The sequence below is a fragment of the Numenius arquata genome, chromosome 3, assembly GCF_964106895.1.
Source record: "Numenius arquata chromosome 3, bNumArq3.hap1.1, whole genome shotgun sequence".
Taxonomy (NCBI): domain Eukaryota; kingdom Metazoa; phylum Chordata; class Aves; order Charadriiformes; family Scolopacidae; genus Numenius; species Numenius arquata.
In genome coordinates, this window is record NC_133578.1 from 56,189,373 (window position 1) to 56,211,160 (window position 21,788).

The window sequence follows — 21,788 nt, forward strand, 5'->3', positions numbered from 1 at the left end:
AGGGATGCATCACAACTTCTCTCCCACGCACACTTCCATCAGGCTTTTTTAAGTGACGGACACAGTGTGAGACACGCAGAGCCAGACCCAGCTTGTCCACCAGAGCCCTCAGAGGCACATGGTTTCTGCCCAAGCCACGGCGCCGGTGGGAGAGGAAGGGACTTTGTGCCCTTCGTGCCTGTCCCAAAGAGTCACAAAGGGGCAGCAGGGACAAGATTTTTAACTTGAGACCCTTGAGGGTGCAGATGCCATTAGGTGTGAACCTCTGCCAGCTCAGACCCAGCTGCCCAGCGCTTGGCAGCCCTGGCTGGTCCCAGCTTGGGGCTGAACCCCACACTGCTGTGCCCTGTCACAGCCAGGGCACCCGACCCGACGGTGCAAAGCCCTTGATATATCACATATGAGATACCACTCACCGTGGTATGTTACATTTCTGGAGTATTTCTTCTTTGAATCTACAGGACTCCCAAGAGATTTCTCCTTGAGCCAGAAAATTCCAGAAAAAAAACCATATTTGTTTGCTCCCTAGAACGCGAACCCCACTCCCGGGAACAAGAAACAGCAAGTAGAGAGCTCAAAAAGCGCAAGACAGCGTATGGAGCACTCGTAACTTTCTGCCACAACCCAAAAGCTGTGAACACCGACTTCCTCTGCCAATTTTATCATGTTGGATTTCACAAGAAAGCACATAACTAGCAAACAAAGGCATGCTCCTTCTCCACATTCAAGTTTATTCAAACTACACACATATTTTACACACAAATGCAGTGGGAGCTGTTGTACCAGACTTTGGTATCTCATATACATTTACAGAACCTGAGCACATAGCAGTTTCAAATTGAATATTCTGTATACTCTCATCTTAATTCACAACACTCAAAACAAATGGTATTAGTGACATAAAAATAGGTTTCTTTCCTCCAACAACAGACCTCTTTCTCCCTCACGAACACAGTATTTCCAAAAGGCGCTGGATTTTCTCTCCAAGTCCATAGTTCTCTTGCAGTTGCAGGACATTAGTAAGGGGCACCAGTTCCAGCTTTTCTCTGTATTCTCCAGGTCCCCCTCTGCCCTCTCTATGTACTTTATGTCAAATGATTCGGGCTCTTCTCTACAAAAAAAAAAAAGCTGTCCTGTTTCCATGCTCATTAAATACTCATCTTTTACTGAGACCAAACAAAAAGAGTGAGTTTTGCTGCTTATTTTTACACCAGAGACAATTGCTCACTAGGAAGCACGCTAAGGCAGTGGACCTATTTCATGGAACTCGGGTACCCAGGGCTATGGCTGATCTGGGCTGGCAGAGAAATAACACTTATACCACCCCATCACCGATAACCCTGGGCTGCCAGCTCATCTCATGCCAGGCATATCAAAAGTAGCACAAGATGTCTGCAACAATAACAAAGACTTATAAAAGCTTTTATACAAATTGCTGAACATAATGAAAAAATGCTCAGGTTTAATAAAGCAGAACCGTTTGTCTAGCTCATGTACGCTCACTTCACCTTTGGAATAAAAATGAGCACATCTATTTGCAAATAATCCACCTACAATTGAATAGTATCCCTCCCATCCCAAGTACCACTGCAGCATTGCTTCATTCTCTGCATATGACATCAGGAAATTAAAAAAAAGTTTTCAGGCACACGCTGGAACACAGCAAAACCCAAACAGCAGTCATCTGTAAGATGCTGCTAATCCATACTACTTCAAAATTTGGTTTTGCTTCCTCCAGGAGCTCTGCAGTGACAACAGTTTCAATGGTTCACATTAAACATGCAATTTGAAGCACCTTCATACATTATTGGTGCTCCCTTACAAGCCAAGTAGTATGTTTGTAGCACCTCAAGGGATAATCCCTTGGAATGATGTGCCTTCTCACCCCATCAATGAACAAGTGAAACCGAGAAGGGGAGAATATCAAATCACCCAGCACAACAGAGGGAAGACAGACAACGCTCAGAGCTGGCTGTTCCAGTGTCAGATGCCGATTGCAACTCAGCGCAACTACAGACTGCTTAATAAGGCACTTGTTTAGAAAAGCAGGGAAAAACAGGCAGCACAAGCCAAAGAACCACAGGCTGTGTTTTCTCTCCACTATTAACAGGCCTGCCTTTTCAAGGACCACTCAAAGTCCACTGACCCACTCAGTAACAGCTGTAGGACAAAAATCATATGTATTTGATCTAAACTCCTACCAACAGCCATCCGGTTTGCAACCAGAGTCAAAATGTTTTCAGACAGAACCCAGGTTAATGAGAATTTCAAACTATATCCCTGGGTTTAATAAGAATTTACAGTTCATAGCTTATTACTGTCTTCCCAGGCTCACTTATTGCTCTATCTGCAGCAGGACAAAAGTGGAGAGCTTTTACTCTAGACCAAATCTATAAATATGAAAATAGAAAATAAATTATAGCGATATATATACATAGAGTGATACCTCATCTGGTTTTCAGACTGAAATACCATAACGTGAGGTAAATATGCAGTTTGCTTAAAACACTACCAAAGTCTTAAAAAAGTAGTAGTATCCAGGTCATTTTTAAAGACAGCAATCACAGCAGATGAGTTGAGGGAATATCAAAAAGGCCCTCCTTTTAAAAAGCCGTGTAAAGTTTTCAAAAAGGACCCCTCTTTTTTTTTCCTTAAATGACACAGCAATATATTTACTTCTCAGACGAACAACATGAAAACCCAGGAAAAAAATCCTAGTAGACTCAAATTCCAGGAAAGGAAATGAAGACAACTTCTCAGCAGAAAGTGAGATGGGGAGAGGGAACAGTCAACGTTCATTTGCCAAGTTATTAAAAATCTGCATCCAGAGTGAAGACATTGTCCATTGTTTCTGCCATAACAGCAAAACGTTGATATTCCGAGACCCGCTTCTCAAAGAAATTCGTTTTTCCTTCCAGAGAAATATTCTCCATGAAATCAAAAGGATTTTCTGCATGAAAGACCTGGGGAAGGGAAACACTATTACACTGGTGATTCTGATAGGGTAACAATGCTTTAAAAAAACCCAAACAAAACAGTCAAACCCATTCAGACTAGATCATCCCTTGCTGTAATATGCTGTAGAACCTATGGACACCTATCAAAGCAAATTCGGTACTGTCACTCCCCGGGAGTTTGGCCCACAGTGAAGTTCCCCCATGCAAGGTGCTTATTGTCCTTTGAGGACTACAGCACTCGAGCACAGCATTAAGTTTGCCATTACAAACCTGCAGAGCAGCTGAAAGGAAACAATGGCCTAAATTGTTCTTGCTCTTTTAAATAGTGAAGCATATATATTAAAGCTGTGGTTTCAGCTGTCACTCAGGGAAATTGCAAGTGCTAAATGTGACCTGCTCCCAGGCACATTAAGACAGTGCTTTGTGCTTACAGCTTTCCTGGGCTGTCCTGGCGGGCCAGCATTTTGGGCAATTGCATCTCTTACCTTCGAGAACCCAAGCTCCATTAGTAAACGGTCTGCGACAAATTCAATATATTGTTTCATCAAAGTGCAATTCATTCCAATCAGACCTACAGGTAACGCCTCTGTTAGAAACTCCTAGAAGTTAAAATACAGACGACATTTAGAGAAATGAAATTTAAGAAGGGAAACGGAGAGAAGACACCTGTGTTTCACGGTAACACAATTTGTGATACTCCAGGCTCCCCAGGCAGTTGTCTGAATAAATAACTTGCATCACTAAACTCAACAAGTGTCTTTCTGTTTTCAGTAGCTGTCTGTATCTTCCTTTATTTTTAGTATGTTTTTCTGGAAAAGGCACAAGAATTTTTATTACTGCCTCTCTCATCCACCTTTCCCCATCCCCCATAAGATCCCAAGCTTCACTGTAAACTTGAGCTCCAAGTTCAATAAAACCTACAGACCATACTAGTGGGAGCAGGAATAGATCCAGAAATCTCCAGTTTTCCTTGGCTTCCAGAAATTACAGAATGAGAGATCAGAGAGCATAGTGATATATATAAGAGCTGAATCCAGACATGTACATGTTTAGGCACCGATGCAATACCTGTCAGTGTTTTGAGGCAAAGCTGGGGTATTCGTCATCATCACAGTACTTAGATGGCAACAGAAATGAAAAGAGTAAGCTACAGTCCTGGCAAACACTTAGCAGTGCAGAAACCTGTAGTTGCAGAGGGGTAGCACTTCACGTGAAACAACCTGACAGCAACCTCAGAAAAAGTCAGAGCCCATCATGGTACACGTGGCCAGAATAGACTCTGAGGACAAGCAGGGATGTGTGTACAGCAGGGAGAGACAAAGATCCTGAAAGGACAGAGGTAAACAAACTCTTCTCTAAGAGACAGTTGCAGTTGGACTAGACGATTGTTGTAGGTCCATTCCAACTGGAACTATTCTGTTCTATATTAAATAAGACAGACTTCCTTCCTTTCTGTCATTAAGGGAGAAACCAGCTGCCAGCTTCGGCTTCTCCCAGTTGCTTGACAACTGAATCAGAAAGTCTTATTGTCACCATTAAGGAAGAGGGAAAGGGTGGATTAATGCATCAGGGATCCAGGCCTGAGTGAAGTATCAAATATGGAATCCCAAAAGTTAGAAGGGAATTTGTTTATGTTTGTACATAAGACTGGTCCTGCACTGCCCACCACGCTGTCCCGCCCAGGCTTACCTGCTCAATTTCAACAGCATTAACGATGATCTCACGCACCCGCTCTTCTGATGGTCTGTTCACTAAATAATGGAACATCAGACAAGCAAAATCACAGTGTAGACCCTGAAATAACAGAGAACAATGAAAAAGAAAGTCAGTTTTTCCCCCCTCCACATAGTTTGCTCTTACTTTGAGGCAGCCTCACGAAGGTTGAAGCTTCCTAGCCTCCTGCTTCTTTGACAGTTTTGTTACCACACGTAGTGGGCACTTTTAGTTTACAACCCATTTAGTAACATCTGAACTCCAACAAATGCCACCTATGCTAAAACAACGCTCAGCATACATGTTTCTCAGGTAAATATTTTTGAGAGCTGCTTTACTGTAAGGGATCCTACAGAGAGCCCTGCTGGTTCCCTGCCTCCCACCAGAGATGCTTTTGCAGAAAGACTCCTACATCAAGACCTGCAAAACTACCTGCCAGTTAACATAGACTGTTTATCTGCTCTAGGCTTTGAGATACCTGTACAGAAATACTTGTGTTATTCTCTTTTAGTAGCATATCTTCCCTTGCTTCTCCTTACAGCGTTTCCACAAAGGAAGATTCAGATTAGAGTGACCAAATCCAAGATTAACAAGTCATCTCTTCACACGACGTGTCGTTACTGTGAGGAATTTGCTACCACACATTCATACATTTATAATACTTAAGGCTGCCATGCCCCAACCCACCTTTACATTTCACCCAGCTATCCTGCACAGAACCCAGTAGACTGTGTTCATTCCCAAGATTTCCAAAAAAGCCTCCAGCCAGGATAAGACAACATCAGGAGACAAGCAATCCCTCACAGTCTGAGCTGGGTACCAGGCAGCTGCTCTAAGAGGTGTCTCAGTTTCTATTTGAGCTTGCCTGGCTACAGCTTGAGCCTCTGGCTTCAGCCATACCCACCGCTGCCAGACACTGTGCTACTGTCTCTCCTCGACAGCAAGGTGGTGATTACAGCCTATAAGCACCATGAAGGCACAACCAGAGTAAAAACCAGTCAGGAGGATTTGGCAGACTGTAGGCTATGAGACAACCCAGTGCTATTGTTAACAAGGGTCAAAACTATTTCAGGAAGTCTACAAAATCCTTATGCTTCAGGTCATGAAACAGCCCTCAAACAATGTAATTTGGGAAATACTCCCCCTCTAGGGAGAGCACTAGCTGCCTGCTGCCGGGCTTCTCATGGTTTTGACCGGGACAACATCACCAGCAGGATGTAGGACGTGTCTGGCTTCTCACGTGAACCGGTGTGCTCTGCTGACTGGTGCTCCCAGCAACTTTGCACCTTTAAGAATCAGAGATACACCAGCTCAAAGAACAGCCTGGGAACAGAGCCTGCAGCTCAAAAAACATATTGAGCATTAACCATTTATCTGCTCAGGTGCATCAGAAAACACCAGAAGTTTTCCATTGTGGATTCTTTTTATGGCCACTGCTTTTGTAACAGCATTTCCTGGCTTTCGATGCAGGTGCTGTGTGCCCCAAGCCTTACCCTTCGTAACAACTCTGCAGTTGGGAGTTATGCCAGTGGAGCTCAAGAAAAACCTCAGTCTTTTGGTGCTCAACTCTGCAGAGAAGTACAGTTACGCTGCTGTACAGAGGAACTTGCATCTCGTTCACCTGCAAGTGATCCTTCTAACAAACACCTCCTCGCTTGAATGCATCAGTTCACGATGACTCACAGAAACAGAAGATACAAGGAAGGTCAAGGCTGAAGAACTATTTGGTTTTGCTTACTGATCATATCACTTTCTTCAAGTTTCTTTTAAATTAAAGGCATCTTGTAAGATGCCTACTTTCAAATCAGTTTATCTAATCCACGGAAATTACTTTCATTATGATAAAGCTCTTTATTCTTTTAGTCCAACTTTGGTAAGTTCACACCACGAGCACGTTTATACCACATATGAAACTGGTCTTCCTGCTTTTGAAGTGCTGACAGTGCCGTAAGTTGTGAGGTGCCTTAAAGACAGGCCCCAACCCTAAGCAGCCCCTGCCAACTGGCAGGCAGTTAAAGAAAGGGCACTTGTCAGCACGTGGCCAGCCACACTGGGTGTGCTGACATGCAGCCCCTCAGACACATCACATCTTGAGCTAATCCCTTCCCTCTAACGCAGACCCGTAGCTGCCCCCTCCCAGGAGATGCTGTCGCTGAGCAGTAACACAAGAACACGGAGAGGAACAGTACCTGCCGCTTCTGCAGCAACCTGCCACAGCCGGCCAGCAGACAAGATGCAGAAGGCCATCTGCAAGCTCTGGGACCCACAGCTAGGGGCAGATGGGGAGTTGGACAAGGAGGCCACTTGAACCTGACCGAAGCGGTGAAGGCAGAGCAAGGCTCAGTCACACCCAGGCTAGCCCCCATTGCAGGTGGGGACCATGCAATTCCACACCAGTCCTTGGGCAGCCAGGCCTTTGCCTCCCTTCATGGCACAGTAGACCACGTGTCCCCTTCAATCTAAAAAGTCCACCTTTTTGCTCATACTACACATTGGGGTATTGCTAATACTTAAGTTTACTCCCCTTAAAAACAGGTATTTCTGCTGAGGGACACAGCAGCACCTAGGCTTTAAGTTCATTAGTAATTCATACCTAGAAACCTGCTTCTTTCCCCTTTTTACAAATATTCTGGGAATAGCCTGCTCTTTTGCAGGACTCCAATCTTCCTACATGTCGGCAGTTACAGCTCCTCTGTCAGTCTGCAGGAACAGGGTTGGGCACTGCTCTAGGGAAAGGAAATCTCTGTGCTGCCGAGGAGGTGATGGTAAAGCAGACACAGAAGGCTTACTGCAGGAGAAGCTCTAGAGAGCATGGCTAGCAGTTACTTGGCAGGTAACCAGGACAGTGGACCTTCCATGGAAAACCCTGCTGCTGACACTGGCTAGCAGAGAACCTACTCAGACTTCTACCACCTCTTTGGCCTTGAGCACTGTCAACGTTAAAAAAGCTCTGTGGTACCCAGAAATGTATCTCCTACTCACTGCTGGATTCTCTTTTGCTCTCTGCTCTCTTCACCTTCCCTCCAACCCTCCCTGCTACCAGAGGTGGGCCTCTCTGGCAAGACTACAGGAGCTTTATGAATATAATTCTGCCCTTCCCCTGGAAATTCACTCTCCTTCCCAGACAGTATGTAGGACATGACACATTACCTCATCTCTGCTAATAAGTTCATTGGAGAAAGTCAGCCCAGGCATCAGGCCCCTCTTCTTCAGCCAAAATATAGCAGCAAAGGAACCCGAAAAGAAGATGCCTTCAACTGCAGCAAAGGCAACCACTCTCTCACCTGTTTAACATAATGCATTGTCAGTTAGACACAAAATAGTGTACTGCTCGTCAGCGAGATGCACCATTTGCGTCAGACAGACCCATGTCGGAAAGGAGGAATCCCCACCGCAGCACCAGGTGCTGTATCTGACCACATCTTTCAGCAGAACGCAACAGCATTTAACCACAGGCAACCCCAGCAGAACTGAGAACATGGGCACCCACTGAAACTGCCACAGGTCAGAAGAGAAAGAACATAATTGTCCAAAGCGGCCAAGACATTAGTACTCCTTTATCTCTTTCTTCTAAAAGGCAGGAAAATGGCCGTGTAACCGACAAAACTGAAAGAAAAGCCAATCTCCTATAAATTTAACAAAAACCCCTACACCTCAGTTTCTGCTTGTTAAGTATCTGCATAAAAACATATTCTTATAGGAGTGGAAGAACACAGCTCATTAAGACACAAATAACTATTTACGTTATCCCACTCGTTACTCCACCTTTCATCCAAGGAAAGCACAGCATTATTGGTCCAAGTTCTCCCTGTTCTCTACAGGAATGTATCTCTTCAGACTACAAGACCATCTGACTGCTTGGTGAAGACACGTCATTCCATGTACTCTATTTTAAACAACTTCACAAGATCCTTGGGTATATTCTAACATGAAGAGCTTTTACATTAAGTGTTGGTGCCTTTTCCCAGTGAGAACTGCAGGAAATTTTGTTTAAAAAATAAAATAAACCCAAAATAGACAGATGTCCCACTTCCTCTACGAGATGCAAATGCCATCTGCTGGCTCATCTGAAGAAATTCAAGTTAGGAAAAAAGCATGAAGAGCAACACAAACTTACAAGTACCACAGAAGTTACTACGGAAAGAATTTGTCTGGCAATACTAAGAATCTCCTGGGTACTTCTGGAGAGGAGTGGAGGAAGGCTGCTCATACAATATAGGTTTAATGAAGCACAGGACTGAATAACCATATGGCTTTTACTACACTGCACCTGTCTAGCTATCCTACAAATCAGTTATGCTGAAACAAAAATCCCCCATCAGCAGCACCGTATATTATGTGAGTGCACACTCCAGGGCTGGGTCCACAGTACAGATACAGCCATGGAACCCCCAGCATAAGAAATCAACCAAAGCTGTGGAGAGCCAGCTGCAGGCCAAGTCCCCACGCTGGAAGGAAACACCAAGCAAACAAGCCAGCCAGCCAGCCACGTTGATATACCATATCTCATAACCCATAACTCTAAGACCTTGGCCCCCCAAATGTTCTAAACTTGTGAAGTTTTCTCAATGAGATGAAAAAAACAGAAGAGTAGAAATGTACTTTACAAAAATTTGGATAGGATGCATGAAGTTTGGGGGCAGGAGGTGGGCGGAACATGACTTTCTGAGTTAGGGAACCTTCCGATTCCTGGCACACCCCACGCTGCTGGGAGCCAAATGAAGGAGATGAAGAAGGGACTCCACACACAGCAAGCAAAGCCAGAATGGGGAGACAGCAGGACACTCCAGCACAAAAGAATCTACAGCCACAAAAAGAACCCCACTCAAACAAGAGCTGTGAACAACAGATGCTGCAAAAGAATGTTCATCTGGCTGCATCTCTCCATCTCCTACACCTTCTCCAAGAACAGAGCATGTTTGGTTTAGAAAGATCACCAGAGTTTGCCCATTACTCGTTTCAGCTACAACACATCCTTCAGGGTCAACTGTAAGCTGAATTGTGAGGATGTCCTGCCATGCTGATGGAAGTTGAACCAGCGTCCCAGCTCTGGGATGAGATACAAAAACTAGAAGCCTGGTCCCAACAGCAAACCATAAACACCAGAGACAAATGATCCTTGAATCCTTTTTGCCCAGGCTCAGTGATGCTGTTACAAAAAAAAAAGGCTAACATCACACATGAATTTATCTATATGAACGTGAACACAGCAAAAGCCTGGACTTGCAAGACTGCAACTGCCCAGTTCTGAACACTGGAGTACAAAACAGGAGCCAACTGGAAGAAACAATCAGAACTCCTAGAAAAGAAGGTCTACAAGCAAAAACTGAAGAAACTAGGGTTGTTTGGCATAAAGAAAAAAAAAAAAAAGACAGAGAAACCCACAAGCATTTTTCATAACAGGATTCTAGTGGGCCCTGCCATTACTATATTGCTTTAGCTGAAGATAAAAACATACATGCTCACCAGAAGTTACTTCTAGTTCTTTAGTTAAACCAGACACCCACAAGCCACTACATCATCTTTGGAGAATTTCATTTCACTTTCCAGGGACGCAGCTCACTCCCAGAGGATTAGTTTGTGACGTGAAACAGAAGCAAATTTTTAAGAAGCTACACACCAAAAGTGGATTCTCTGTCTTCAACCCACTTCAGAGCCCAGTCTGCTTTCTTCTTGACGCAAGGCATTGTTTCAATAGCATTAAATAAAAAATCCCTATAGAAGAAAACAAAAAGAAAAGATCAAAATAACAAGAAGTGATTTATGTAAATCTGCCCTGGCTGTCCCCACTGGCTGGACCAGGCAGAAGAACCCATTACGTGAGGCTCTGAACTAACCCAAGTAAGACACAGTTCCCACCCCAAAGGGGCGACGATCTCAGATAACAAGGGCATGGCGGGGGGGGGTGCGGAGATGTGCAGAAAGAGACAAACCCGAGGTCTCAGAGGGGACGAGCTGCAGAGATGGGAAGTGAACTCAAATATCCCATCCCAGGAGCGCCCACCCACCAGACCATGCTGCCTCTCAGACTTCAAGCCAGATGGCAGCCACTTCCTACCCACCGAGCTAAACCTCATCTTGTCCAACTCCACAAAAGGAACCGGACAACTCCCACGAGCACAGGCTCTGTTCCCATGCTAAACATCTGAAAGGAAACCTTGCAGTCCTCCCACTGTCACCACACAGGATGGCACCGTGGGAAACCAAGCTCTGCCTGACCATCACCATGGTGGAGTCTCTAAGGGAAAGTGCTTCTTTTCAATTGTATTAGCATTTGGACTAAGGAGTTCTCCAGACAAAGTTGATGGGGCTCTCCAAAGAACCCAATACTTTAAAAATAACCAGTTCACGTTGTATGAAAAAGCACTGACAATAAAAAAGCTGAAAGGATGCAACACGTTGATTTGTGTGTATTAGAAACACCAGTGGGATCATGAGCACTCAATTTCCCAAGGCAGATCTTTTACTGATGTGAGAGCAAGCACCTCAGGAGCACAATAACCATAAGGAGCTCGTCTAAGCTTTAACATTTCACACAGCGCTTCGTGTAATCAAAGATTTATACGAATATTAACTAATCTTCTGACATTCCTGCACAAGTCTGTTGGTCAATACTACTTCTCTCCATTTTGGGGGTCAGGCATAGAGGCCTTGAAAGCTTTAAGGAACTGCCCCCAACTCCGCCAGCAAGTCAGTATGAAAAAGAAGACAGCTGCTGCTGCTGCCCAACAACAGTGCCACTGGACTAGGTGACAGATCGGGTCTGTAACACACCCAGAGATTTACCTTTTCTCAGGATCTTTGATGTAGGTGTCTATGAGCAAGCTGTACATCTCCGAGTGAACGTTCTCAATGAGAATCTGAAAGCCATAGAAACAACGTGCTTCTGGGATCTGCACCTCCTGACTAAAACGTGCAACCTACCAAAACCAAAAAGCATAGCAATGAGTACAGTAAAACCAGTTCTTCATGACAATACTCTAAGCTTAATGGGAGAGACAATAGATCTCTATCACAGAGAAAGGGTGGGAGCAGTTCAGCCCTACTTTATTCACAGATATATCAGTAGGAAGGTGTGGTGCAGAAGAAGACAAAGCAACCTTCCTAGAAGTAAATACATCTGCTGTGCATATTGAATAGAGAGCTGTTGCGAAGCATGAGGGCACATGTACACAGGAAGAGAATAGAAAAACTGCAACAGTAAACACTTCATATTGAACAAAACCTCAACCTTTTTGTTCATTGTTAAAAAAATACACAGTATGACATAAGACGTGTTCATGCAATATATGCACACATAGTATGACATATTCTACACGTTACAGACATTCAAGATCTAAACTGGGAATTAGCAGTCAGATACCACTGACAACTAGTGGTGAGACATTCTGCAGCCCAGAATGCAGAAAGACCTCCCCGCCTTTTTAGCAGCACCCACCTGCAGCCCTAAAAGATTCTAGGATGCTGTTCAGTGAGAGCAAAACAGATTTTACCAAAATGAAGAACACAGAGCATGGCACAGCACAACCCCTCTCTTCTTCTCACTTAACACAAGTACAGAAAGAAGTGTGGGGTCCTATTAGTTCATTGAGAAATGCGGATCAACAGAGCCAGGCAGAAGGCTGAGCTTAAAAACTGTATCCCAGAGTGATTTGATTTGGAGTCTTGCTGACCACAGTTATCCCAATTTAACTCAGACACTGGCCCCAGCAGAACAAGCTGCTTTTTGCCCTTTGTAAAGGTGAGATGATGGGAAGAAAAAAAAGTACACATTTAATAAACTTATGCATTAATGTAAGAAAACCAAAATGAAAGCAAATAAAATGAGTAAGTATTCAAGCCCTCTGTAAAGCTTTCTCACCAGGTTTTCATTTACAATTCCATCACTGGCTGCAAAAAATGCCAAAACATGAGAGATAAAGTATTTTTCATCTGCTTTCAGCTTGTTCCAGTGAGGAAGGTCCTTTGACAAATCAACCTAATGAAAAGAAAAAGAAAAACGTTATTACCCTTTTGAGTTTGTCATTCTGCGAAAACAGAAGCAGCATTAGTATCTTCTTGTCATGAGTATGAACATGCACCAATAAGCAGAGCTCGCTCTGAGACACTTAAGTTCTACTTGAAACAAATGCTGATACTCCAAGAAACCTATACCCAGGTGTGCCAAAAGATGGACTGAGGGGAATTCTGCCTTTGGCAGGTGTTCAGCCTCCATCCCGCAAAAGAACGGCTCGGGGCGAACGCTGTGCAACTGCTCTCGTCTACCAGCCTGAGCTCTAGCCACGGTAGAAAGCCACAACTTCCTTCGTATAGGCCTTTTTTGTTTGTTTGCTTGGAGGGAGGGAGTTAGTTCTGAACCACAGCAGCAGTTAAGTAGGGCCAGATGTGAAAAATACAGAAAGCTAAAAACTTATATGTGTGTGTCTATAAACATGCACACATATTCATGTGCATATAAACACATACACACACAAACCAGTTTTACCATTAACTTTCCAGTTCATTTGGAAACGCACCGACAGATGGTGGGACAGCGTAAGAAGGAACCAGTAATATGGTGAAAGGGCAACGCTGATCAGGCAGGAGTTTAAACGCCTTTTCTTTAACAGTTTAGCTCAACCTCTACTGCAACAGGGCAGCAAGCCTCCCAGGCAGGTGGTGGAACAGCACCTCTGCAGACAGCTGCTCCTCACCATCCCGGGATGCTTTCTGGCCTATTTAGAGCTGCCAGAGCTTTCAGCTCACTGCTCTGCAATTGTAGATCGCTGCTTACAAACGAGCAAAGGCTGCAGAAGCTTCGAGTCAGAACCACCATCTCAGCTGGCAGGTAATCTCTCCAGATCACTGCAGTGTTCAGAAGCCCCTGCTGCTGCAAGCGCAGCGAGCTGAGTACTGCTCAGGCCTGGCTGACCAGCAACCTCGGGAAAAACTTACAGCTTGCGTTGTAACACAGAGCAAGCATCTGACCAGGGCAATCAGGAGTCAATCATCAGCAAAGAATTTTTAGGTGATTATCATTGTCTTTCTAAAAAATAGGTGCATAACATGAAAGAACAGCATTCACGTGAAATGGGCTAAAACATCTTACATGGGCAAGGAGTTAGTTGTAGGTACAGAGACCACAGCAGGGTAGGAGCTATCTGACCACAAATCAGAGCTATCTGACTTAGGTTCCCTCTATAACCAGGGAAGCGTCCCAGGATACAATTCCACCCCATCCTAAACCAAACACCAAAACCATCTCCGCTGAATCGCCCTGTGGAAGCAGCTCTCTTTCCACTGCGCATGAAAGGAGACCCGCTCTGGTGCAGGCACCTCGTGTTCCGTGCAAAATTAACTCCAACCCTTAGAACACAGAAGCCAGCAGCAGAGTGAGGAAGGAAGCGCCAGAGCCCGGTCTGAGCGCTTTGTCCCAACCCACTGGCCCCAGGGCTCACCTCTTCTGCTGTCCAAAAGGAGGCCTGAGCCTGTTTATACATTTTCCAGATGTCTGGGTACTGGATGGGGAAAATGACGAACCGGCGGGGATTTTTTCTGAGAAGAGGCTCCTCGTCAGGGTCCAAGCCATTTTCAGCAGCACTGGGAGAGGAGCTCTGAAGACAAAGCACAGTTCTGGTTAAGGCTGCCATTACTTATTCCTCCTCTTCCCTCTATCCCAAAGGTGTGGTTCAAAAGCTACCCGTGTCAGGCAGACACTCACCTGCTCCCCTCGGGTGGCCGCACTACCCATCCTGGGGGTACCTGTGCCCTTGCCCTCCATCTGTGCTCCTGCCCGTCCCTGGCCGGCACCGCTCGCACTCACCAACCACCCCCTCTCGGGTGAGCCGGCGCCAGGAAGCACCCGACACCTGCGTGCCAAAGAGAAAGCCCTTCTGCAGCGCGAGGAGGAACTCTGCCCCGGGAGACCACATCAGCCACCGCGGTGCTGCACACGGGAGACATTGCCACCAGCCCACATCCATGGGCTCACCTCCAGCTCAGTCATTTTTACATCCAGCCACTTGGGCCCGGAGATGCCGTGAGATGACAGTAACTAGTCCCGTTTGGTAGAGGAACAGCCCTGTGCCCCAGCAAGTCTCTGCACGGAGGTCCGTGTATGCAATCCTGTGGTGAGAAGGCAGCCCACACACCAGCGCGAGTCTGGAGGCTGGTCTGGAGGCTGTCCCACCCCACCTACACCCTCGAGTGCCAAGATGAAGCTATATGCCTCTTTCCAACAGCAGGAAAACCCCTGCTTGGAGTAATCCATCCCCACCCCGCTCCCTCTGCGCAGGCTTCTGGAGAATGCCCTGGCACAGCTCTTCCTCAGAGAGCTACCAGCCCGGCTGAGGTGGGGATGGCTGATGTTTATTTAGGAGACAGGCCAGGGAAGGGCGGCATGGAGAGGGCACTCCATGAGCAGGGCCTGCCCCTCGCCTCCAGCTGGAGACATCTGCTCCCAGGGTCAATGCCAGACAGCATCCCTGCCAGGCACCAAGCATCTACTGAAGACCTGTGTTGCGAAGAGCTGTCAGGACAGCATGCTACCACCTCTCCAGAAGGGTTGGTGACCTATGCCGATCAAAAGTTTAGCCAGTAAGACACCCTTCTGGGTCAGTCCTGAGATCCCGCTGACACTGCTGTAGAGGATAACCAGCCACGGGCAGTATAGGAGGTATTTATTATGTATAATACAGCAGAGAAGGTGAGAGCAAAAGGTTTTGAATGCCATTGCTTCTACCCTCCTAGGAGGTACCGAAGTCCTTTCCCTACCCAGTCTGCTTGTAACCACTCAAATAATAAAAAGTAATCCTTTAATTCAGTTTGGAAAATACCCTCAAACAAAATTCTACTCACATTTAAAAAACAAACAAAAATCAAGCACACATGAACATTTCACAGCTGGCCTAAGTACTGCAGATTCCCAAAGAAAACACACCAGGAGGCACATTCTGGATTACAATTTTAGCACTTCTTTATTATATTTTTAAATATTACTCAATTACATGAGACAAATTTCCCACCACCATCTTGCAGAGTCTCTGCTGAAGGCCACAAGAGTGCAGGACCTTTTACATTTCCCAGGACGCAGAGACAGTGTCAACAACCCACTGGAAGTGCCACGGGGGAGAATTTGGGCCCGGTGAGGATGGCACCCTGCCTTAGCACACACCTCCTCAGGGCCTGCCACCAGCTAAGCATCTCCATCTGCTTCTGCACCAGCCATCACTCTTGGAAAAGGAAACGCTGCAAACATCTTCCTTGTTAGCCCAGCGTTTTCCCAAGCAAAACCCTTCTATGCTGCCTGGGGATTATCCCCAAATATTTATTTTAGCCTAACAAGGTGGACTAGCAGATACTAACCTCTGCTGTGATGTTCCTGCATTCAAAAGCCAGCATGCAGGGCCCATAGTGCAGGGAGGTAACTTAAAAAATTCTTCTGGTACACGGAAGTGACACGGAGCACAGGAAGAGCAAAGTTCCAGTATGGCAGGGAAACTGGAGACCAACATTGAGACAAGGAGCACTTGTCATTTTTCCAATGGCCTTTAACAGCTGCCATGCCACAGGCCACAGAGAGAGAGGTGAACACACCAGAAACACTGTCAGTGCACAGCGAGACAGAAAGGGGAGAGAAGCAGAAAGGGCCCGAGAAGCAGTGTGTACCCTCTGGAGAGCCCTGATGGCAGGAACGCAGAAGGGTGGCTTCCAGGAGCCAAAGACTCAGAGTGATGGCACAACTCTGTGAAGGACCGCCACACAGAACTGGAAAATGGTACACATTTTTTAAAAAACAAGTGCTTGTTTTTTTTTAAATTTTAAAAAAGGAAGGGGCAGCCCACAAAGACACCACCATACTGAAACTCTCTCCCAACTCACCTCCCCTGACCCCTTCTGGGGTCGAGAAGAGTTTCACAGGCAAGATCCATTTCCAAGCTGTCAGGCAGGTGACGAGACAGTCCTGTCTCCCTCCATTTTGGGTTCCACTCCTCTTAGCCAAAGTTTTATCAGCATAATACCTGTTACCTAGTCTGTTTGTTAACACAGTGCATGTCTCAGCTGAAAATTCATGGAAGATCCCTCTAACTCAATTCTGGATGCACAGAACACTCTGATCGCTGCTGGGGCTTCAGAGCAGCCACCACCTCGTGCTGAAGGAGCACACATGTCCTCAGCCCTGCCTTCCTGGCCCCAGCGAGCACTGGCAGGGGTATGGGGAGCTGGAGAAGGTAACTGTCAGTAGGCTGATACAACTCTTGCTTTCAATCTGCACCCCAGACCTTTTCCTTTGTCCTATGATAGGGCATGAAACAGTCAACACTTGCCGTAATAATAGAGAGCATCTGGTTTATAATGCGAACATGCTACTTTCAGTTAAGACAATGTGAGCCAAACGCATAAAAAAGCTGAAGCTGACGGGCACAGCCCAACCCTTGCTCTAGAAGTGTCAGCCAGAGCAGACTGCCCAGGACCTCATCCAGATGAGGTTTCAGTATCTCCAAGGATGGAGACTACACAACCTCTCTATGAGCTACCTGTGCTTCCTGATGTGTAAATGGAACCTCCTATGCTTCAACGTCTGCCCATTGCCTCTGGTCCCATCACAGGGCACCACTGAGAAGAGCCTTGCTCCATCTCCTTTACTCCCTCCATCAGGTATTTACACACACCGACAAGATCCTCTTATCCAGGCTGAACAGCCCCAGCACTCACAGCCTCTCTTTGTATGACAGATGCTCCAGTCTCTTAATCATCAGCCCTGTGCTGGACACACTCCAGTACATCATATACCAGCTATTCTGCAACTGCTAGAGATAAAGTTTTCTGGTGATGACAATAAACTCAGTGGACAACAAAGACTGCGTAGTAGTACTGAAGCTCCTTCCATTAACTTCAAATTCATCTAACTAGGAAACACTTAACCTATATACATACATACCGCCACGACCCTGCAGCAATAGCTGTTGGGCTATGTGTGAAAGTACCTCGATTACACACCCTGTATCAGTTGTAGCCAGGGAAAAAGCTGAAGGCACTGGCAGAGCCAGCACTGCAATGTGACACCCACCGTGACCACGAGCCCTTCTGCACCTCCATCCCATGAGCCCCCAAAGGCTTCGGGCAAGCTCCAGACAGCACAGGCCACACTGGTGGCGGTGCTGGGAAGATCACCGGCTCTACCGGAGAGTACACTGTGGGGTGTCATTGCGGGTACAGCATGCCGCCATTCACAGAGGGAAACATTAACGGGTTTTTTTAGGCTAGTATTTAACACAGCAGGCCTCAGTTTTTGGAAACTCGAGTACTGCTGAGATGCAGAGGTTTAGGAGGACGACACAGGTTTCTCCACCATAAGGATCCCTTACCCTCCCACATCTCAGCCTGGCTCGGCAGGGCGGTAGCGAGGAGAACCCAGAATGGAGCTGGGACACCTCCTAGGTCCCCAGACCCCGTTTTCTACTGGAACCAGGAAGGCAGGACCACCCGACACCACCCACGCCCCCCTCCAGGGCTGGAGGGGCAGAGGGGACAAGCTCTGCCTTCCCAGCCCCAGGCGGGCACAGCTCTGTGCGCCCAGACCCCACCGGGCAGCCAGGCCCCTCGCTGCCCGTGCCCACGCCAGGCGACCCGGGGCCTTCCGTGCCCGGCCGGGACCGGGGCCCGCACTCCGGCTGACCCGCGCTCCCCACCGTCACGGTGCCCGAAGGGCACGACCCTCCCGAGCCCCAGCCGGGCAAGGTCACGGAGCCGTGTCAGTAAGTCCCCGGGGCGGGCAGAGGTGAAGCCACCGGCGGCCGGGACCCCTCCATGCCAGCCCCGCACTCCCCGGGGCAGGCCTGGTCCAGCGGGGAGGCGGCCGCCGCTGCCGGCACCCCGGCGGCCCAGGAGGCCGCGGCGCCCGGCCGGGCGGGTGCCCGCAAGGCCGGGGATGCGACGGCGGCGGGCAGGGCTGCGCTGCCGCCGCCCGCGCTGCCTCCCGCAGCCGCCCGCACACCCACGGCGGCGGAGCGGGTCCGGTCGGGTCCCCCCCCGCCGGGCGGCAGCGGCTGCGCGCCCGGGACACCCGCCGCGGGCCCCCACCGCCCCGGGCCCGGCCTTACCCGCTCCGGCCCGGCCGCCTCCTGCAGGGCCGCGGGCCCCCGGCGCTCGCCCATGGCCGGCGGCGACTGGGCCGCGAGAGGGCGGCAGAGGTTGAAGGGGGGGAACGGCTACGGCGGCGGCTGCTCCTCCTCCGCGGGGCGGGCAACGGCGGCGGCTGGGAGCGGCCTGAGGGCGGCCCCGGCCCCGCACCGCCCTCCCTGCAGCCAGAGCCGGGGAAGCAGCCGGTCCAGTCGCCAGGGTGCCGGTCTGCAGGCCTCCATTGCTGCCCGGGCAGGTGGGGACAGAAAAGCTGAGGGAGGGAGGGCGGGAGGGCTACTCGCAATTGATGGTCTTATTTCGTAGGGAAAAAACCAAAATCAACCACCAACCCCCCCCCCCCCCCCCAGATGAGGAGAAAATCCTAGACAAGCCTCTGAAAGATGATAAGGGAAGATGAACTAGTGGAGGCAGTTTAACTATTGCAAATATTTAACGTGTACAGAGTTGAAGACGGCAGCGGTAGCTGTCACCGAGATACAACCTGAAGTGGCTATTACTGGGTACAGGTGGGGACTCTCAAAGTGTACAAGAAAGAGCAACCTATGTAAGAAAAAAAAAGCCTTTTTTAATCCACCCTGAGCTGGTACAGACCTCTGAACACCCTCCAGTAACTGTGTAACAGGCATAGATGGTTGTAGGGCTTAGAGGGTGTCACAGGGGCCTGTGAGTGCAGACACCGCCAGCGAAAGCACTACTGATGTTTGTTTCTGTCACTTCTTGTACACAGATTTCATCCAGAGCTGGGAACCATCCGAGTTCGGTGGTTTCCTCTTCCATCCTCACCCCAAAGCCAGCCAGGCCCTCGGGCCCCTCTCCTGTGGACATGAGGGTCATTTACCAAAACAATCAAATAGCCCGTAGGAAAAACAGATTAAAAGTCCCACCCACTGGGTATGGCCTGGTTCATCATGAAGACCTGAAATCAAAGACACAGATCTAAAAGCAAATCCCAGTGAGTGAGAACTAGAAGTTTACAAGCACCAAGACAGCTGGGCAGCAGAGAAGCAGGACTGAGCCACTCTTTGAGGCCAAGAGAGAGGGTGGAATCCTTGGTGGTCCCTTCAGGAGGAGGAGGAGGAGGAAGACCTGGCGTTCCTCAGTGGAGACGAGTCCATAGATGCTGTGCACCATCCCTGCGACCACTGCCCAGTTCTCCCCAGTCCAAGTGCTGGCCCAACATCCCCAACCGCCCCACAGCCAGGGAAGGGAGATGGTGCAGAGGGAGGGGCTGCGAGGGATTCTGGTATCCTTTTCCAGGCAGGGAACCTCTGGCTTTGTTAGTTCTCTGTCATTAAGAATTTCAGATAATTGTTTCGAAGGCAGCTGGCTGCCACAGCGTGACTGAGACCTCCCCTCTCCCCATTTCCCAAGTGTGGGATCCTCCAGACCATATCTGCCTCCTGCAGCTTTTTTACACCTTGTGAGAGGAGCTCAAGCCTCACACCAGGGCAGGGGGTGAGGAAAGTTCAGCAGCGAGATCTCTGCAGCTGTGACTGTGCTGGTCCTAAGCATGAGAACGGCTTTGGTTTTCTTCTTCCATCAAGTATTCTGAGGAGCAGAAACACACGCCTAAGCAGCAAATTACTAAACAGCGCACCAGCAACACACAAAGAGTCAATGAGGAAAGATGGTTTTACACCAACATCTGCTGTTACCTGACTGCTGCGCTGAGTCAGCCTTTAAGTTTTATTACCCAGAGATACCCATACAAGTTCCTTAACGTTCACATCCAACGACAGCTCCCCTCGCTGGCGTACCGAGTACCAGGGATTCCATTTTTTTTTTGTCCAGAGCCAATGCTTAGAGGAACAGTGATTGATGTAGAGCAAACCCAACTGACCCATTAACACTGACAAATTATATCGCTGTGTGTAATGCAGAGCGTGCTGATGGTTTAAGAAGGAGACACGTGAAGTTTCAGGGGCAAAACGGAGAAGCACTATAACTCGAGCACAATAATTGTAGTAAATAACACTGACCTGCCCATCAGTTGTCTCAGCCCTCTAACCTGATTATCGTGACTGCCTTTCCAAAATTCCCTAGATAAGGGATTGTCCTGTTGAGTATTTGACAAGATTTAAGGACTACCACAAATTAATATAATTAGCAATAGAAAGGAGTTCAAGTGTTGGGGGATAACTTCCTGAAGTCACACCCGCGCTTTGACAGATGCACAGGCACAGCAAAGGTCTACTTACATGGTGCCTAAAGGTTAATATACAAAGGAAAAGGACTGCGAAGGAAACATACCACAAGGATTAACAAAACAGCAGTTGGCTGTTCTTGCACCTCCACAAAAATCCACCAACTTCTGTTAGTTTTGTTTTATATAAATTAATTACATCATGTACCTGATACTGAAATACAGAAAAGCACTTGTGGAACTGTAAAATCATTTACAATAAATAAACATACATATGAAATATAGCATTCTGCACAGTTTTGTAAGATTTCAGAGTACTCGGCTGTGCCTATGATGTCCTGTTTAGAACAACCTCCCCGAGGGGTGGTGGGAGCTGTATTCATTCCTTAGCTCCTAACTACCGGGGATGCCCTGGTCCTCACGGCCCTTCACCTGCGCTCGCTCACAACAAACGTATGCACTGGGAGCTGGGGAGGTGTTTCTGCGTGGGGAGGGACTCTGATCCACAGGATCACGTCCACTGTCACCTCCTTGAAAGCATGGTGGCACTTCTCAGAGGTGCAGGACACTCCACAGCAGGGAGCGGAGAAGACACCCAGCAGGGTGGCTCGCCAGAACGGGCATTCCTGCAGGGTGGCCTGTGGCTTCACAACAGCTCCCTCACTCTGCTAATTGCCATTAATGCAGCAGCACACACCTTTGGTACACCATTGGACAGATCCAGACCTTATGGGCTTCCCAGCACAGCTTTGCATTCCCAAGGCTTGCTTTATCCCAACAGAGTAATTCTGATCCTCTCAAGAAAACAGCAACAAGAAAGCCCGTCCCCGTCCTCCTTTGGAAAGACATGAATG

The 21,788-nt window shown here is 47.9% G+C and overlaps 1 protein-coding gene across 1 annotated transcript; it reads right to left on the minus strand.

Moving 5' to 3' along the window:
* Window positions 1–710: 710 nt before the first annotated feature.
* On the minus strand, window positions 711–18,828 carry RRM2B (ribonucleotide reductase regulatory TP53 inducible subunit M2B). The gene is made up of 9 exons (XM_074145118.1): window positions 18,752–18,828; window positions 14,108–14,263; window positions 12,532–12,648; window positions 11,457–11,590; window positions 10,291–10,385; window positions 7,821–7,954; window positions 4,647–4,751; window positions 3,443–3,556; window positions 711–2,963 (listed from the first exon to the last, which is right to left on the minus strand). The coding sequence occupies exons 1-9, from the start codon at window positions 18,803–18,805 to the stop codon at window positions 2,811–2,813; spliced, it is 1,062 nt and encodes a 353-aa protein (XP_074001219.1). The 5' UTR covers window positions 18,806–18,828; the 3' UTR covers window positions 711–2,810.
* Window positions 18,829–21,788: the final 2,960 nt, after the last annotated feature.

Excerpts from the sequence above, each read along its gene's own strand:
- RRM2B (XM_074145118.1), bottom strand. The coding sequence starts at position 18,805 with ATGGGCGAGCGCCGGGGGCCCGCGGCCCTGCAGGAGGCGGCCGGGCCG. Across the intron at positions 7,955-10,290 it reads AGACAGAGAATCCACTTTTG|GTGAGAGAGTGGTTGCCTTT; the intron begins GTGTGTAGCTTC and ends TATGTTAAACAG. Across the intron at positions 2,964-3,442 it reads TGGAGCTTGGGTTCTCGAAG|GTCTTTCATGCAGAAAATCC; the intron begins GTAAGAGATGCA and ends TCCCTTCCCCAG.